Below are 19,638 nucleotides of genomic sequence, written 5' to 3'. Positions count from 1 at the left end.
GTCCACCCCCTGTATATTCTAAACCGTAATTGTGATAGGACAGTGTGAGAGAGACAGGCAGCGAGTGGGGAGAGAGATGTGGAAGGATTGGCAACGCACCTGGGCCGGAATCGAACCCGGGTCGCCATGACTTTTGCCATATCGATTATTGAATTGTCCTGCCCCGCATTGCGATGCATTGCCGAATCGATTATTGTTGACACCACTAATGAACACACATGGATATCTACTGTAGGCAACAACGTGAACAACAACTACCACACTGAGATGCAGACGGGATGGAGAGAGCCACATTGTTGTTGTTTGTTTTTTTATTGACACCTGTACAGAAAAAAATAAACAATCTTCACTGGGTCATGCAAAGCAGATAATTGTGTACAAAGAGAACACAATGTGAACAGCATGGAGGCAATAATAGAATAAAATATGACTTTTACAAAAAATAAAAAGCGACTCCTGAGATGTGTCACGTACAATACGACACGATAACGCAAGGACACTACCTCGTACATGGCACTCATGGGTTAAAAAAGCAACTTGACCCCAGGTCAGGTGTACAGTTGTCCAGTAAACCAGCCACATCGCGCTATACTTCATTTTGTACAGACAGTTTGGCTTTGAGAGATCATTTTTACCCCCATAGGATTTTCTAAAATGATTTAAAACAATTGGATCTGCCTTCACCAAATTATTATGCCCATGACTTGACAATTGCAACTATCCAGGCTATGAGACAAGACTGCCTACGCACTACCAATTTAAATATTCCACACAGTCGATGCCATCAGTCACAAGCACTGCCTCTGTTCCCCCCCTCTAGGTGAGATGCTACCTGTGAAGACAGCCTGGATCGGGAAGCTACAATGCAATGCTTTATACTGGAGGTGTATGCAAGGTACCTAAAATCAGGTCATTTGGAATATATGACACTGTATTGTAGTTTCTTAATCTAGCATGAACCATCACTGGAAGGCACAGGTCACTGGAACCAGTGCCAGCCAGTTAAAGGTAGATCAGCCAGTGCACTGTGAAATACGCTCCAAAATATAAACTTTGGGTGATCGAAAGGTTGCCGTTTCGATTTATTAAAGTTTATTTTTTGAAGCTTATGTCGCAGTGTGCACTATTGTCTGGCACCTGCAATAAGTGACTTTGGCTGTGTGCACCCTACCCAAAATGGACCAATGCCAGCCACCCTTGTACAAATGACACTAAGCACGAGAGACTGATTTACCAGGTCAGGGGGGCTGATGGGACTCCATGGGGCGTCCATCAGAAGATGGCAGAACCAGTTACCTGTTCACAACACCAGCTCTGCATCACGGAACACAATAAGGAACTGGGAGAAAGAATGGCTTCATATATATTTTTTAAAAAGACACTTGTTTTTCTGAGAGGTATTATTGAATAAATGTATATTTTCTATATTCTCTATATAATGTATTCACTGAATTATGTATAGATTGATCTGTAGATAATATGCAACAGGGGGGTCGGTGGGGGCGGTGAAGGAAGGAACATAAGTTCACGGCTACATGTCTTTGGAGAAACACATTGTCACGATAAGGCTACAACATCGAAGGGACAAAGGGTTATCTCGACAGGACCACTCTTGCCCTTTTCAACTCTCACTGGTGCCAACCATGTTTTTGCAACCATGCAACGTTACATCGACATTCCCGACCTCTCCCCTCCCACTTTGAGGACCCATTCACACACAGAACTTTAACGATAACTATAAACAGAAGAACACTAGTGAGACGACCCGTTCATACTGTACAGCATTTTAATTTAAGATTCTGATTGTAAGTGCAAACAACTAATAGAGAATGGCGTCTTCCACTTTTCCACACCCACTTGGCTTATCGACCAGCAAAAGCAATTCCAACAAAATGGTTTCCCCCATCATTGCCTTCATGATTAAAATGTGATCTCTCTGAAGACCACTTTAAGTTTGAGCAACATACACAAACGCACTCTAATCATTCGCTGTTATAGTTGTAATTATAGTTCATTTGGAGTGAAGAGGACCTTTACAGACAGCCACATTTAGACCAATATGAATTATAAACACAAACACAAACATTTGTTGTTTCTTAATACCTCAAAACTGATACTGTACAAACACTCATTATGCCACACTCGTACTCACACATATAACCAGGTGGGGAGGAGGATACAAGCGTATACATTTACAAAGACTTACTTCATCTCAGACCAGGACACAAACAGGTCAGCAATATAGACGTTTTCTCTGTTTTTTATTTCTTTTTTGGCGATATCTAAACCAAAAAAAAAATCACCTCTAGTCAGAGAAGAGGCTGGCAAAAGACTTCCTCAGGTTGCGGATGGTTTCTGCCTTGGCTTCATCCTCGTTGGCGGTGGAGGTGCTGGAGCGGAACGTTTCACCAAAGGCATTGAAGGCATTGGTCAGGGATTGGGATTTGCTGGAGGGGAGAACAATGATAGGGAAGGAGGTTTACTTGTCACATTACATTACATTGCATTACATTACATTACATTTGGCAGATGCTTTTATCCAAAGCGACTTGAGGGCATAACCATGGAATACAACACTTTCAGATACAAAGTCCACAGGAAATACCGGTATACAAAACAATAAGTGCAGATGCCAAGCAGTGTCAGTTACAGTAGTTCTTTTAAAACAACAGTTTAAGTAGAGTAAACAAACCCACACAACGTGCCTTAGAGTCTACCCCGGGTCTGGGCCAGCTCAGGCATTAGTGCAGTAAATAGTCACAAAAGAGAAGAGTCTTAACTTGCTTCTTGAATTGACACATGCAAATGTTTGTTCGTCAGTGCCTGCTAGACATGCAGTAGAAAGTCAAAGCCCCTTCTTTAATCGGCGTAAGGCAGGGGTGGGGAACTTATGTCTCCAGGGGTGTTTACAGAACCTTGAGGTTGTCTTATCCGATAATTTTGATGTTATGCAGTTTCACATGAAATATAACCTGTTTTGTAAAGAAATGTTAGAAATGACATTTGCAATACAATTAAGTGATATCTTCAGGGGACCTAGTGAAGGTAGGGTCTGTTACAAAGGTGGTAGCCTTCAATATATGCCCTAAGTGCCGGGGGAAATCCCAGTTTGTGGTCATAGTAGTGAACACAGTAGACCCTGAAGGACTTTATACAATTTGAAGTGTCCTCTCGAATGAAAAAGGTTTCCCACCCCTGCCGCAAGGGTTCCTAATTTCTGAAGGCCGGATCTCCCACACAGGCATGATACACAAATGTACATTACATGACCAAAACATTTTGATCATTGAACATCAACAACACACTGAAATATCACTATACTGTATACTAAGACAATAGGGAATACTGGTGATTGATTATCAAAGAAATGCCTTGTACTGTATTGTACTAAACTGACAAGACAGCTGACTTGACGTGACTTGAAAAAAACAGAAGACACTAAACTGCCAGTGTCTTACTTCAGCAGTGGGTGTATTGACTTCTGCTGTGGTGCTGGCTGCTCTTCCACGGGCGCTGGCTGCTGTTCCTGGCTCGGGGCGGCGGCAGGGGCAGCGGCAGAGGGGGCTGCTGAGGCTGTGGGGGCGTCCGCGGGTTCAGCTACAGGGGCCGGGGCCGGGGGGCTGGTTGGGGCAGCCGTGGCAGGGGCGGCCGAGGCGGCAGGCTCAGTTGCCGCGGCCGGTTCCTTCGGTACGGGGGCCTTAGGTGGCGGCTGGGGCTTAGCCGGGGACTGGACCTGGGCTGGAGATGCCTCTGATGCACCTGATGCGGACGATGGGGCTGCTGCTGCTGCTGGGGCTGGGGAGGGCTTGGGGAAGGCTTTGGCCGGAGGCGGGGTCTGGGGCTTTGGCTGCAGCTGCGGTTTGGAGTTTCTCCTCATGGGAGGCACTGGCTTGGCGGGGAGCACTGGCTTGGGCGACTGGGGCTTCGGGGGCAACTCTGTGGGCTTGCCAGGAGCAGGTGATGCAGCTGGGGCCACTTGCGGCTGGGGCTTTGGCTGTTGGGTGGTGGGAGCAGACACAGGGGCAGGAGCAGGGGAGGGGGCAGCAACAGGAGTGGGGTCAGCAACAGGGGCAGGGGCAGGGGCAGCAACGGGGGCAGGTGTGGGCTTGGGTGCAGCTGGCTCCGGGGTGGGCTCAGGGGGTGTGGCTGCTTTGGGTGAAGTGACAATTCTGGGAGGTGGTGGTTTGGGAGGTGGAACTGTGGCTGGTTTAGGGGGTGTAACTGCAGCTGGTTTAGAAGGTGTGACTGCAGCTGGTTTAGGAGGTGTGACTGCTGCCGCTTTGAGTGCAGGATCGGACGTTGGCGACTGCTTAGCCTGAGGTTTGGGCTCCTGGGGTTTCACTGGGGCCCCTGCAGGTTATAAAAGCATTAGAGAGATTGTTACTGTAAGAGAGACTTACCACTTCACCATATTACCTCTGTTGTCATTGCCAATGCCAATCAATCTCGAGTGCAAATGTCAAACCAGTGTCGATTTAAAAAAAAAAGATACATCACTTCAACAAGTAGTCGAACTAAAACAACACAAAACAGAGAACAGAGACAAACACGAGAAGAAAAAAAAGAGAAATCTAATTTAAATCAGACATACGGTAGCATTTACTGTAGTTAGTTCTGTGTGAAAGATCGGACAGAGGGAAATCAGTTTATAGCATGTAAGAAATAAAAAGTAAAAAATTAATAAAAACTGTGAGACAACTGGGTACTTATATTCTTTATATGGGTTAGAGAGAGTACAGTAGAAGAGTGTTGTAACATGAGCTAGATAGTGAGGGCAGGGATCCGAATATGAGGAGCAAGACAAGAGAAAAACAAACTGTGTGTAAGTCCAGCACATGGCATTTTAGAGCTTTATTTCCGCAAATACAGCCAACAACAAACTCCCCAGACAAATCAAGGAAAGCAAATATAATGCAAGCAAGGTCCCTAACCTTGAGATAAAGACACAACAATTGTTTCCGCAGATAGGGGCAAGTCAACACAGGACATACATCCTTGAATATGTTGACTATGAGGAGTATAAACCACAACCTGGTCATACAAGTACAAATGGAGGAAAGGGGTTGATGTACATGCAGAATGGGTCTTTGTTTACGGTAAGTACGGCAATCATAGCAGAAGAGCAAGGTGACCCACAGCAGTAAATCTTTGTTTTTGCGAAGGATAGTGAACATTCATTGTTTGCACATGAGGGGTAGAGAAACTCTGAGGCACTCAAGGTTGCAATGTTTGAATTTCCTCTATCCTGCACAGGTTTGAGAGTCCCTACACTGATGGGCACCAAGGAAAAAAGTGAGCTCCCTGAATCACTCAGATTTCCTGTTTGTTTTCAGTAGAAAAATCATAATTCACAAGTACAGAGTTCACCATTTAAAAAATGGGGTTTAAATTTATTTTTTAATATTCAAAATATAATCATGCCCAGAGTTAAAGACTATGGTTAAAATTACCTTGGATCAGCAGTGCCATTTACTGTAAAGGAATTTGGCTTTAAATCACAAAGAAAGAGAAACTCACTACACTACAAAACACCACCAAGTGGTTTAGCTCACTGAATGTGGTGTTATTTTAAAGCCTACTTGGGAAACTCCAACTCCCATTGTCATTGTGACACAGCACTCCACAGCACACAAGTGCACACTACACACAACAAAATTGCATTTATGTCTCACCCGTGCAAGGGGGCAACCCTCAAAGGAGCCCCAAGGGGGCAGTGCAACAGGATGGTACCATGCTCAGGGTACCTCAGTCATGGAGGAGGATAGAGGAGAGCACTGGAAGTCTGGAGCACTGGAGAGCACTGGAAATCTGACGCCCTAACCGCTTACCCATGACTGCCCAAGCAAGCCACAGAATAATAACTGCACTACACTAACCAAACCAGGATAAAATAAAATATCAGGATAAAATATCAAGTTGCCATCATATTGAATCCTTTTCCCACAATGGCACAGGTCAACACTTCTAACACAAGGCTATGGCATTACGTGTGTATAGGTCAACCCTGAAAGGCACAGACATTGCAATTCATCAGAAATCTCCACATGGTGATCTGGACTTCAGGCTGACACTTCCCCCTTTCAACCGAATGAATGAATGAATGAATGAATGAATGAATGAATGAATGAATGAATGAATGAATGAATGAATGAATGAATGAATGAATGAATGAGCACACCACCACTATTCTATTGTCAGGGATGTGACAGGCAAAGGCGAAAACAGCAAGAAAATAGGAAAAGTTTTGACCTTTGCATTTTATTATTGGAAATGACTGTTCAGACGTCCTGTCACCTATGTGTGAATTCTTCCCATTCAAATAGTTTGAGAACATAGTTTTTAAACCTATATAAAATGCATACCCTTGGATCCCTTTGTCTTGTCCAGAGTGTGTATTGCATTTGTGTGTTGCAATTATGGTAGAGATTCACTCTAGATCTGTTTGTGTTTGACATGGGGGGTATTCCAAGAACATGGTTAAGTGATGAGCTTAACCTACAGAAAGTGCTAAACCTGCTGATAGATAGCTCATAAGTGTAATTTAGTTAATAAAAGAGTACTCAATGCTCTTAGATAATTCAACACTACCTCAAGGTTAATTTAACTTAGTTTACCACTAACCAGGTTCTGGAAACACCCCTATTGTCACGATTGCAGTGGAGAATGTTTTGCATACAAACTCATGAGAGGAGAATGGGATATAAAGCCTTACTACCACTACAACAGAAAAATCCTGCACTTTGTGGCAGTCTTATTGCCACCACACACAGTAGAGAAATGTTTTGTTACGATTCATTCCTTATTAACGAACCTTGTGGTGATGGTCTCTGTGCCGGGGCCTTGGCAGGCTCAGCCACACTCTCCTTCACAGGGGCCGCCTGGGGACAGATACAGGAGGCAATTTGATTACCCACAATCCAGTTTCACTCAGTTCATCTGTTTCAACAATGGGAAATAGAGACACTTTGGGTGCAGCAGTACAGCGCGCTGCATAAATACAGTAAGACAAACAGCAGAAGAGCAACCACAGGGACAAGCAAAACAGCAGCTTTCTCAAACTCTTCAACACGCTGAGAAATAAAACAGCTTATTTCAATAATAATTAAGCAGATACATATCACAATTTGGATGCATTAACAGCTGTGTACATAGTGTAAATATCTTTGCACATAAGAGTGCCCAGAAGGTATTACATGCGTTACTTGTAGCGCAGAGGCTTTCCTATTCCTAACAGATTCATTTACTATCTCAACACCAGAGGGCGCCCTCAACATAGGCCATACACCATCATATTAGACCCACAATGCGGCTCTAACAGATATATTTATGGGTTGAGCCAGTTTAGACAGAAGCATCTTCTAAGTGCAGAGTAATATAATGCAACAAAGTGTTTAATTGTATTGTAAATGGACACCTCTGTACTTCACTTTAGATAGAGTTACTGTGTCTGTTGCGTGTAGCCTAATATAAGTCAATATTTTACATATTCTTAATGATCCTGACAGAAATCAAGGTATGCACTGGCACAAATAACTCACATTACATGTCACCCATTTACACATATAGTAAGGGACTGTATGTACATATGGGTAGTTACAGTACATTGACTCAACAGTCAATACCACAAGGGAAGCAAACATGTGTAAAATACAGGGTAATAATAATACAATGTAATCTAATATAATCTAATAATAGAATGTGAAAAGTGACCGTACCTCTGGCGGGGCTTGGGGAGTGGGCATGGCCCTCAGTGGGGGTCGCGGCGGGGGAGGCCTGCTGGCTGGCTGGTTCATTTTGGCCAACACCACCTCAGCAATAAGCTGCCGGTCCTCCCCCTGGTGCTCCCCGATCAGGGGCATGGAGGAGCCCACCACCTGGACAACAGGTAAATACACACGTAATACACAGGTAAACACACAGCAGGTACACACACACACACACAGCAGGAGGTTGACTCAAGGAAACAAACACACAGCAGGTGGGTAAATACGCAGGAGGTCACAGACAGACAGACAGCCAGACAGCCAGACAGACAGACAGACAGACAGACAGACAGACATGCACGCACGCACGCACACACACACAGTCTATCTGCATATGGGCCTAATGCAAGTGACCAAAAGCCTCTCGGATTATAGAGACACACACACACAGATCTTTCTAATATCTTGAAGGCTAAGTAAATACACAGGTCACACACACATACCGGCGAACACACAGCAGGTTGAGGTGCAGGACACAGGTAACGATACCCCCTGAAAAAGACCATAAGGGCCGAAACAAGTATACATTGCAGCCAAATAAAAAGTAAAAAAAAATGTGACCTTGAGTGCCTCGGATTTTCTCTACCCTGAAAAAGTCTGTGATCCCTCACACTGATGAGCAGCACCAAGGGCAAAAGGATGAAGCAGATGCACTCCGATTTCCTGTTTGTTTTTGATCATTGTAAGATAGCTATTGTAACATTGTAATACAGGTGCCTATTCATTACATTTACATCCATCAATTAGTTCATTCATATTTGAGGACCCTCTCGAAAATGAGATTTTTATCTCAAGAGGCTATCCTCTAATAAAGAAATTTGAAATATACAAGTAAATGGAAGTTTGTGATATTTGTGTGTTTCAAAATATACCCATTGCTGCATATGAATGTGCGTGCAGCAGAATCTCCTTTAAGAGCTCCGCTGATCGTTCCTTTGTATTTTGAAAAGAAAACATTCACATCACAATGTTCATTGTTCACGTTTGCTGCCATAGTAACACAGCGTTCACCTGCCATCTCAAGGCTCCCTCTTTAAAGAAAGCAAGTGCTTGGTGCAGGAGCTCATTCAAGGCTTATGTATCTTGTCCTTATTTCAGCTTTACTGGCTAAGGAGACTTGCAGCCTGAAGGGGAAATATAAAGTGAAAGCCCACCTGAAAAACTCACACTCAAGGTACCTCAGTCATGGAGGACGATGGGGGAGAACACTGGTTACAATAATTACTCCCCTCACCCTCCTGTCGGGTCAGGAATCGAACTGACAAACTTTGGGCTACAAGTCTGACTCCCGTCCCTCCGGTAACTCCTTACCCATGACTGCAGAAAGAGGAGGCGGATGTGACACACACAGTGGAGTGGGCAACACACCACATCCAAGCTCCAACTCATAGTGATAGAACAGTACGCTACATTTAACATTGGCGAGCAGATGGTAGATAACAACTTTGAAACATGTGGCCAACACACCACATCAATTCAATCTCCAAGGCACACTCATGGGGCTGTGGCTTTATGTCTGACCAACACTTCCTGTCAGTCGAAATGGACTTTAGAGAAAGAGGTAATCAGCCACAGACAGACAGACAGACAGACAGACAGACAGAGAGAAAGGCAGACAGACAGGCAGACAGGAAGACCAACATACAGACAGACAGGCAGACAGACAGATCAACATAGAGACAGACAGAGACCAGCAGACAGACAGACAAACAGACAGGCAGGCAAACAGACAGACCAACAGACAGACAGACCAACAGAAAAACAGATAGGCAGACAGACAGACAGAGAGGCAGGCAGACAGACAGATCAAAAGACAGACAGAAAGACAATGAACTCTGTGAAGATACTGTATGTAAGGATGACAATGCTATGTCATCACCACATGCCATAGGACATTGCTGTCAGTGAGGAGAGGTCCGTTATTCTATAAAAGGTTCTTTTGGTTATGATGGTTGTACTGATTGTTTATATCAACTGTATAATCTCGTCGAGTATCACACCACTTCCGGCAGCAGTAGTGTATCTCACACATGTGCATAGTAAGGTACGTACGCCCTCTTCCGCTGAGCCAGTCCGTCATTGCTGGCTTTACATGGTCATGGTCATGGACAAAATGCTAGACTTCACCCTGACTTCATCTTGACCAAACATCCTGTTCAAATCAAAGCCACCAAGTACTGGAAACTGCAGTATCACTGTGGCCATAGAACAATATTTGAAATAGACATTTTGTCGATCTGTAATCCTTCACACACTTTGTAGCACAGAGGCTTGGACTTCAGGGCCCCCTTGGCTCCTGGGCCCATGGGCCTGGGCCCAGTAGGCCCTGCAGTAATCCATCCTTGGTCACTGCTGGTCTGAAACAGTGATGCTTGTCGTGCTGTGTTCCTGCAGTTGGGCTATGGCTACCTCATAATAGAAACACAGTGCCCGTGCCCATGTGTTGTTGGGGTAAAGGAGGCCGTGGGCACCGTCTAAAGTCATTGTGGTTCTCCAACACCCACCCCCACGCCTTTCCCATGTTTGAGTGTGCCGGGTTGCGCAACCACCGTCCTGTGGCGTGGCCATGCACATTCACTGCGGGCACTAAAAGAAGGATTTAATTAAAAATGAAATTGCAAACTGCTCCCCGTGTTTTAGTCACACATGTACAGTAAAACCCTCAATGAGTCACTAATAGCTTTGTAGTGGTGAGTGTAGTAGCTGTGACCTCTGTGTTTTATTTCCTGAAAAATGACTCAGATAGGAGCTCGGGGGAACAAGGGAAATAGGGAGAAATCCGCAGCCATATCTTAACCATCCCACAGCACAGATGCAAACTTACTGCTGCCAGAGATGTGAAATAGAAACTCTATCTTCTTACAAAACAACTGAAGAGTTCAGATGCAAAACCCCCTAAGTGCCTTTTCAGAAAAAAAATCTTAATCCATTTTTATTTAATACAAAGCTATCAAAATTGCATATTTTTTCACGTTATTTATGTAATATAACTATTTATATGTATTATCAAGTACATGAATGTAAACCAAACCAACAACGGGGTTCTCTAAAAATATAAAAGTGCAGGTCTTCAGAAATGGAGTTAGGGGGTTTTGCATCTGAACTCTGCAACTGCAACTATAATACATGTATTTGGTCATGTTGATTGATGACCTCATTCACAAAACTAATGTGTCACTCCCATGTGATGATAAATATGTTCAATTAGAGTGCCATAGATTTAAAGGATTACAAAAGGCCCCTTTTTGCTGCCATCTTCACTTATTGCAGCCTCTTCTGCTCAATATCATTCCTCTTTCTCTCCCCATTACATTCCTCATGTGTAAAACTCAGCCTTGAATTGAAGCCGGTTACTACGACACCATATATTGTGTCTTCAGTGACAAATGGCTAGTCGTATTATTAAAATAAGATGCATGAAATGAGGAGAACAGTTACAGGGCCTTTCACTAATGCTTCTATGTGGAGGCATTGAGAGGAGAATGGCTTCATGCTCCTCTGGCAGAAATATTGTGCCTCACATGAGGGTGGTTGACAGTTCAAATAGATAGCAAATCAGAGTACCAATTTATTTGATGGTCTCTCTGTTAGCTTGACTATCCGTACTGCATAGCCAGGCTAGGTCTCTGTGACCGTGTATCTGGTATTCTATGTACTTAGACCTGCATAACTAATGTGATATTGTGTAATATTAAGTATATACACCTATATACTGCACTGTATCATGTTAAATATTATTGTGCTTGTTTCAATGATATACACACTGTCAAAGGCACCATAAAATAAGTGCTAGCGCACAGCTCACCTCAATGATGTAGTCCTTCCCATCTTTCCCGTGTATGGCTTTCACTGCACAGATGTCCAGGCCTCCGAACAGGTCAGAGCAGGTATCCACCCACAGCTGATATCTGTATGGTACAGGGTTTAGCATCAGTACTCACACACACACACACACACACACACACACACACACACACACACACACACACACACACACACACACACACACACACACACACACACACACACACACACACACCACACCACACACACACACACACACACACACACACACACACACACACACACACACACACACACGCACACGCACACGCACACACGCACACTCACACGCACACGCATACGCACACGCACACACACACACACACACACACACACGACACTCTCTCTCTCTCTCTCTCTCTCTCTCTCTCTCTCTCTCTCTCTCTCATTCTGTGGACAACTCCATGCTCGTAACCATGAGCATGATAGTGTAAACACAAGCAATGGCTCCTAAAAAACACATGAAATGGCATCTGACCATTCATTCTCCGGGCTACAGGACTGTAGGCATGTCCTGACATTCTCATATAGTGTAGTACAGACAGCTTAGTGCACTTGTTATCCTTGTGTTTTTGCAGATCACTGGTTTCCTGCTAATAGAGCAAGAATGCCAAAAAGCCAGACAGCCCATTTATGCCCACTGTGTCCGGACCAGACGGCCTGATATTTGCTCTTGGCAAGATCAGCTCCACGACTGTACTGTACGCCTCTAATTACACGCTCTCATCACTGGGGGCACAGGGGACAGGGTTGCCATATGAGACTGATGATTCCAGCCCCAAAATGCTCAAAACGCACTAAATCCAGCCCAATTTGGAGTCAATTCTAATAATTTCTATGGCCATTACTGTAATCTGCAGAAAAACTCGTCCAAATGCCCTTTTCTTTACCCATTTTACCCACAGGCAGTCATTCTTAGCAGCCCAATTGGGCAGGAAACAGTCCAATCTGGCAACACTGCACAGGGGGTAAGACACCAGAATAATAACGAAAATAATAATAATAATAACAACATGAACCATGGCCGGGTCTGAAAGTGATACAATCAGCGCACGGCGTGAAACGCCCTGGGTCACGACTATTTTTACCCTCAGGTGTCTGTTGTTCATTATGTTGGGCTTTGGAAGCGTAAGACTTTGCCATCTGCCTTACAGAGCCTGTGAGCTGCGTAAAAACAAGTTTTAAAGAGAATCAGTTTAGCGATGGAGCTCCTACCTGTCTGGAGCCATAGGGGAAATAACATGTAATGTCTATGACTAGGATTTAGTGACTTCATCATGTATAAACTGAATGGTTTTTACAGTAAAGTATGCATTACACTTTGGGCATATTATGCAATGCATTTTTGGGAAACCTTTTGTAATATTCAAATTATTTTATTAGAGGATAGCCTCTTGAGATAAAAATCTCGTTTTCCGTAGGGTCCTCAGTAATGTGATTGATTTTCCTTCAAGGTGACAATGGTAAGATCTCATGTGAATCTGATACTGCATGTAGGTAGCTGAGTCAGTGGAGCTGTATCTTACACACAATGCATCACAAGCTGTGTACTAAAGGTTACAGGTGAGTGCTTATGCAGGTGAGCTGGGGTCATCAACAGTGTACACTACAGCCCACTTACTTGTCTGCAGTTGTGTTGCTAGTGTGAGCTGTGATATAGTCATCAATACTCCCCTACAAAGGCAAAAGTGCAGTAACGGCGCCAACATTGAAAATGAGAAAAGGGCCTTCAAAGTATTGGTATTAGGTTGGATATTGTACTTACTGCAAATTTAGCATAGCAACATCTCTAAAACGCATTTGGACATATTCGGACCATGATGCTTTGTCACAAGATTGAGGAGGTGTTGTCAAGACAATTTTCAGTTTAAACTCCAAAGTTTGTAGTTCCTGCACTTTGCCTGTGGTACAGCAGTATAGTGCACAACACACTCCACTCACTTGTCTGTCATGGCCACCTGCTCCAGCATGGCTGACCCTGTGTTGGATTTCCAGTTCCCTGAAATGGACGTCCTCCTGTTGCAAAAGATCAAAATTAGTAATGAGTTCATTTTCAAGCATGTACACTAGGGCTGTAACAATATTGTATCGAACCAAGAAATCGTCACAGAGTCACAATACTGTATCGTGATACAGAGGCAGTATCGTGATATGCCTTTTTAACGTTTTGATACACATCAGCCCAGAAAACAACCACAGGATATGAAGTGATAGCGCTTCCAAGCATCAATTATTGTTTAGAAACTTTTAATAATTATTAATAGCCTCTTGTAAGCTATTCTACCAATAAAATATCATAGTTTTTATTCATAAAGTGTATAATGTTGGCAAATGTGAAATCGTGGGGTGTATCGAAGTGTAGGTCATAAATCGTGATACAAACCAAATCGTGAGTTGAGTGCATCGTTACAGTGGTAATGTACACACGCACACATGCACACACAATATCGACTGGTAACATACATGTAGGCCTTGTAGTCGGCACCTATCTTCTGGACTCTGATGTCGTATTTGGCGTCGATGAAGGGCTCTGTAGTGGTGTAGGTCTGTGTGATGGCCACCACACTAGCAATGTCCTGGAAGTCACTGTGATTGTCCACCTTCACCTGACAATCAGAAAATCAGACACATCGTAAAAATAAAACGAATAATTAATTTTATTTGCAGGGCTTTTCAACTTGAAAGTTTCAAGGTACCCAAGGACACTTTGCAGTGCAGAATGTTAAAATACATGAGGTGACGTCATATTCAAGACAATGTGTATTTTGTTGTCAATCACCACAATGTGCAGTATATCACCAAAAAATATTTTTGTCATTTGTGGTTTGAACCTGTGACCTCCCAATTACACTAAGAGTTGGGCATGAAACCCCTGAGCTAAAGGTCAAGGTTGATAGCTCAGCACTATTGCATCTATATGAGGCTTGTGGAGGGAGGTATACATGCGTGTGTGCACTTTCTCACGTGAACCCCGGACAATTGGCGTCGTACAGCAGCCTCCAGAGCTGGTGTGGGAATGTGGGAATGTGTATGTATGTATGTGTATGCATATTTTGAAAGCGCTTTGAGTCAACTTCATAGTTGTGATATTGCACTATACAGTAAAAAATACTTGTTGTACGTGTTGTTGTTATGTATTCCATTAAAGCTCTACCGGTACTTAACTCTCAACAAATAATTCATTTGTGTCTTAAACTTTTATGATCGTAGTTTTCAGGAGGTGGTCTTACCTTGCCCATACCAGCATGTGCATGGCCAATCTTAACCACTACAGGGAACGTAGGCATCGATATCTGAAAGACACAATGACAGTAATTCTTAATCAATCACGCACCACACACATTTTACGGCATACATAACATAAAGATTAACTTAAATGACATAAGATAACATAAAGGTGGGAATGTTTGAGCATCCTTTTGGAAAATCATTACATCGGTGCATCTCTGGTTGAGCTTTTGTAGCAGCAACTTCATTTCAACATCATGTAAAACCACAGGGAAACATTTCAGTTGCTAAATCACTTTTATTGGTGTAACAGAAACAGTTTAATGTGGATTTAAACAAAAACACATGTAGGCATGCGCATAAATATGGGCACCTCAAAGAAGGTATAGCATTAATATGAAAGAGTGTTCACCTCAGCTCTAACAAATCCCCCCAGTCTAGCACTACTGAATTGTTGCCAGTTATTCTAGTCAGAACACCTCAAATTCAGTCGGGTTATTTATCTACCTTGTAAAGACAGCCTGATTCAAACCAATTGTTCAAAGATGGTAAGATCTCAAGATTGGCTTGGTCATTCCAAGAAATTGTACATGTTCTTTTGCATGAACTGCTTGTTGAATTTTGATCAAGTTAAAGCTGAGTAGAGTTTGGAGTTTCCAGCAGGACAATGCTGGAAACTCCAAACTCTACTCAGCTTTAACTTTGTGACTGACTCTTGAACACTCTTTTGAAAAATCTGCTGACTTTTGAAAAAAACTAATGCGTTTTTTGTAGGGCTGGGACTAGATTAAAATTTTTGATCGCATTAATCTATAGGCTTTGAAATTAATTAATCAAATTAATCGCATTTTAATCGCATTTAAATATCTGACTTGGGAACCGTGAAAAATATATTTTTTTCCACATGGATTTTGAATAATTACAATAAATGAGCGTAATCTAAAAACATTAACTTTTAAAAGAAGAGAGAACTCTTCTCAATTTCAGCAGGCTGTTCACCAGCAGCTGTAATACTGCCCTCCACTGGTCTAATCCAGAACTATGTAGCTATATTATACTACGATTATTTTTTTTAATCACATTAATTAGCACATGATTAATTCATCGAAATGAACGCATTAATGTCCCAGCCCTAGTTTTTTGGTAACTATGCTAGCCACAAGACCCATAACAGGATGCACCTTCCACCAGATTTAAATAGAATTTGGTGTGCATGTTTTTGCAATGCACCCCCCCCCCCATTGTTACAGTCAAATGACTCTAGCTCCGTCTCATCTGACAACAGTTAGAGCAGAGAGAGTAGAGAGAGAGAGGTTCCATTGGCCCATTGTTTCCGGGTTCTATTATTGGGGGGGAAATCCCCCTTTAGGCAGACCTAGGCAGACCTAAGGACTGTTCTATTCAATGCTAGGAGCATTATGACATGCCCCTTTAGGCAGACCGGAACCTGGTCATGTTAGGTGCCCATAGAAACCTATTATGTTGGCATACTGTATCTCTATACTTAAAGAATCTCTGGTTAGAGTTCCTAAACTGTTTTAGCTTGTCCAGATGTGATTTTCAAGTCATATAACATACAGTGGTGCTCATATGTTTACATACCCCAGCAGAATATACGCTTTCTTGACGATTTCTCACAAAATATGAAGGATTACACAAAACCTTTTTTTTCACTCAATGCTAGTGACTGGGTTAAGATATTTATTAGCAATCTTCTGTGTTTACTCTTTTTTAAAAGAATGATCACAACCCAAACTATCCAAATGACCCTGTTCAAAAGTTTACATACCCTAGTTTCTAATGCTGAATATGGCCCTGTTTAACATCAGGGACCGCTCTAAATTGTTTGTGGTAGTTGTGGATAAGGCTCTTAACGTTCTCAGATGACAAAACAGCACATTCTTCCTGGCAGAATGGTTGTTTCCTATAATATTTTTGGGTGTCTTGCTGAAACCTCACATTTGAGGTTTCCCCTGAGTGGCTCAATGATGTTGAGATCAGGAGAGTGAGACTGTCGCTCAAAAAACTAATGTTATTCTTTCTGAAGCTAATGACGGGTTGATTTGGCTTTCTGTGTTGAAATATTGTCATGTTGGCATGTCCAAACAATGGACCATGTGCAGTTTCAAGGCTGATGTGTGTCAAGTTTCCTCCAGTATTTTTCACAGGGCAATGTATTCATCATTCTGCGAGTATGGATCAAAAGTATAATGCATTTGTAACTCAAATGTCCCCATGACATCAGTGGTCCATGACCATGTTTCACAGAAGGGTATGGTGTAACTTTCATCATAGGCTCCGTTGACTGTTCTCCAAATGGTACTGTTAATAGTGGCTGAAAAAAGTTCCATATTGATCTCATTTTTCCAAATGACTTTGTCAAAGGCATTCTGATGCTTCTCACTATGCTATTTGGTGTATCATATGCAAAATAACATGTTTGCATTTTTGTAGTAATGGCTTTCTCCTGGCAACCCCCAACAGCCCATCTTTCCTCAAGTGCCTCTTTGCTGTACAGTTCAAAACATTTTTTCATGTTGTCCTATATTTCACCTGAAGTTATTTTTTGGTTGTCCTATGCCTCCGAAACAATTTCCCTTGCAATGATCATTGCAATGCAATGATTCCCTTGCCCAATGGCTTGATTTCAACCAAACCCCCTCATATTGTATTTCTGAATTGAAATTCCAACAGTGCCAACATGACAATATTTCGACACAGAAAGCCAAATCAACCCGTCATTAGCTTCAGAAAGAATAAAATTAAGGTTTTTGAGCGACCATCTCACTCTCCTGATCTCAACATCATTGAGCCACTCAGGGAAAACCTCAAATGTGAGGTTCCAGCAAGACACCCAAAAATATTATAGGAAACAACCGTTCTGCCAGGAAGAATGTGCTGTTTTGTCATCTGAGAATATTAAGAGCCTTATCCACAACTACCACAAACAATTTAGAGCGGTCCTTGATGTTAAACAGGGCCATATTCAGCATCAGAAACTAGGGTATGTAAACTTTTGAACAGGGTCATTTGGGTAGTTTGGGGTGTGATCATGCTTTTGAAAGAGTAAACACAGAAGATTGCTAATAAATATCTTAAGCCAGTCACTAGCAATGAGTGAAAAAAAGGTTTTGTGTAATCCTTCATATTTTGTGAGAAATCGCCAAGAAAGTGTATATTCTGCTGGGGTATGTAAACATATGAGCACCACTGTATTTCTGATGAATACACAGGAAAGACTTTTTATGCACCACCTGTCTAATGAACTTTTGCCATGTGAAATGTGAATGACCCATATAGAAGCCTACAGTACACTATCAGCAGCTATGTTCTTGTGTTTGTATGGACGTGGCTACAATCTGGCAAAATTGTGTTGTGCATTGTCACTGACAATTAAACATTAAACCAAACTAAACATTAAACATTAAACCAAACTGAGGTCAAAGTCAAATACATTTTGATGCCAAAATGTACGGTATGTGAATTAGTAATGTTTGCCTTCATAGCAAGTAGTAATATGCTATTAAGACTCTTTCACACATTCCCATGTAGGTGCTGTGACCACAGTATCGGCAATGAATCCTTGCCTTCAGAAATCAGGACAAATCCAGAAAAAAACACACAGGCAGCCACCAGAACTGTATCATGTTGTATCATAATGTGACCTTTTCCACTTCCTTGTTTATTCTCCACTTTCTTGTTTAATCTTGGCCTCCTCAATCCTGACCAAATCCGTCCACAGAGATTATATATCTGTTGGTATTGGAGTTTCTCTGTGTCCGCTAAGGAAACGGAACTAAAGAAGGGGGGAAAAAAGAAAAGAAATAAAATCTAGTTCATCTGGTGTTGTTTACACACCAAGACCAAGGCTGGGATGGATGTATTACGTAAGGCCATAATGAAGCGAGCATTATGTGACCCGGTAAAGCCCACGTGTCCTCAGAAGGTTTTAGCCTAAAGAGGCGGCAGAGTGTGGGAGCTGCTTTGATTGTCTAAGGCGGTTATCTAAGACATGTAGGAGAATCCAATATTTGCATGATACACATTGCAGTGGTTTTGTTGTTCGGATGTGGGAGCACTGAATAGTCTTCAGTACAGCGGCTTCGGAGAGTTAGCTTAAAATTATACACATAAAATTATGTGAATCAACAGCCTTTGGAAATGATCTAAATGTGTTTTTCCATTACATTTCTAATGTAAGCAATATTTGCATGATGCAATGATATTATTCTGTTAGATTCTGACTGCTGAATTGTAGCTACACTGCCATAATAAAACGTTTTCTTGCAAGTTGATAGCAAAATAGTATCTTAAGAGCTGACATAGCCTACTGAACAATACAGTAGAATGGATTTAGATGTTTTTTTGTTTTTTTTTAACTCGGTCTAATTACCTAAACTGTTGTGTTGTGTTTCTCTAACTTAAAAGTCCAAATGTGTGTGTGTGTGTGTGTGTGTGTGTGTGTGTGTGTGTGTGTGTGTGTGTGTGTGTGTGTGTGTGTGTGTGTGTGTGTGTGTGTGTGTGTGTGTGTGTGCATACAGTACGTGAAGGCATGCGTGTGTGGCAGGTGTGGTGCCTGAAGCATTGTGTGTCTCGGTAGACAACACACAGTACTGCAACCTCACAACTAGTGACACATAAAAAAGAAGGCATCCCATTCTTTAACAAAACGATCCAAAAATAAAAAAAATGAATAAAAATGTATTGGATTGAAAGAAGCAGTTATGTTTTGGAGTTTATTCTCATTTCTTTGTGTTTTTGACCAATGCGTGTTTGGTGGTTTAAGGTACAAAAATGACCCAAA

General features: G+C 42.3%; 1 protein-coding gene across 1 annotated transcript in view; it reads right to left on the bottom strand.

Annotated features, from left to right (window-relative positions):
• Positions 1-299: 299 nt before the first annotated feature.
• syn2b (synapsin IIb) overlaps positions 300-19,638 on the bottom strand; it is a 108,163-nt gene continuing 88,824 nt past the window's right edge. The window contains exons 7-14 of the mRNA XM_063216079.1: positions 14,837-14,899; positions 14,070-14,212; positions 13,548-13,622; positions 11,569-11,671; positions 7,716-7,874; positions 6,812-6,878; positions 3,459-4,350; positions 300-2,447 (exon numbers count right to left, since the gene is read on the bottom strand). Of these exons, the coding sequence (XP_063072149.1) occupies positions 2,306-2,447; positions 3,459-4,350; positions 6,812-6,878; positions 7,716-7,874; positions 11,569-11,671; positions 13,548-13,622; positions 14,070-14,212; positions 14,837-14,899 (1,644 nt within the window). The 3' untranslated portion in view covers positions 300-2,305. The remainder of the gene's footprint in view (positions 2,448-3,458; positions 4,351-6,811; positions 6,879-7,715; positions 7,875-11,568; positions 11,672-13,547; positions 13,623-14,069; positions 14,213-14,836; positions 14,900-19,638) is intronic.

The sequence above is a fragment of the Engraulis encrasicolus genome, chromosome 14 (assembly GCF_034702125.1).
Source record: "Engraulis encrasicolus isolate BLACKSEA-1 chromosome 14, IST_EnEncr_1.0, whole genome shotgun sequence".
In the NCBI taxonomy this organism is placed as follows: Eukaryota; Metazoa; Chordata; class Actinopteri; order Clupeiformes; family Engraulidae; genus Engraulis; species Engraulis encrasicolus.
Note: the sequence above shows the minus strand (reverse complement) of the source record. Positions and strands in the feature narration are given on the sequence as shown.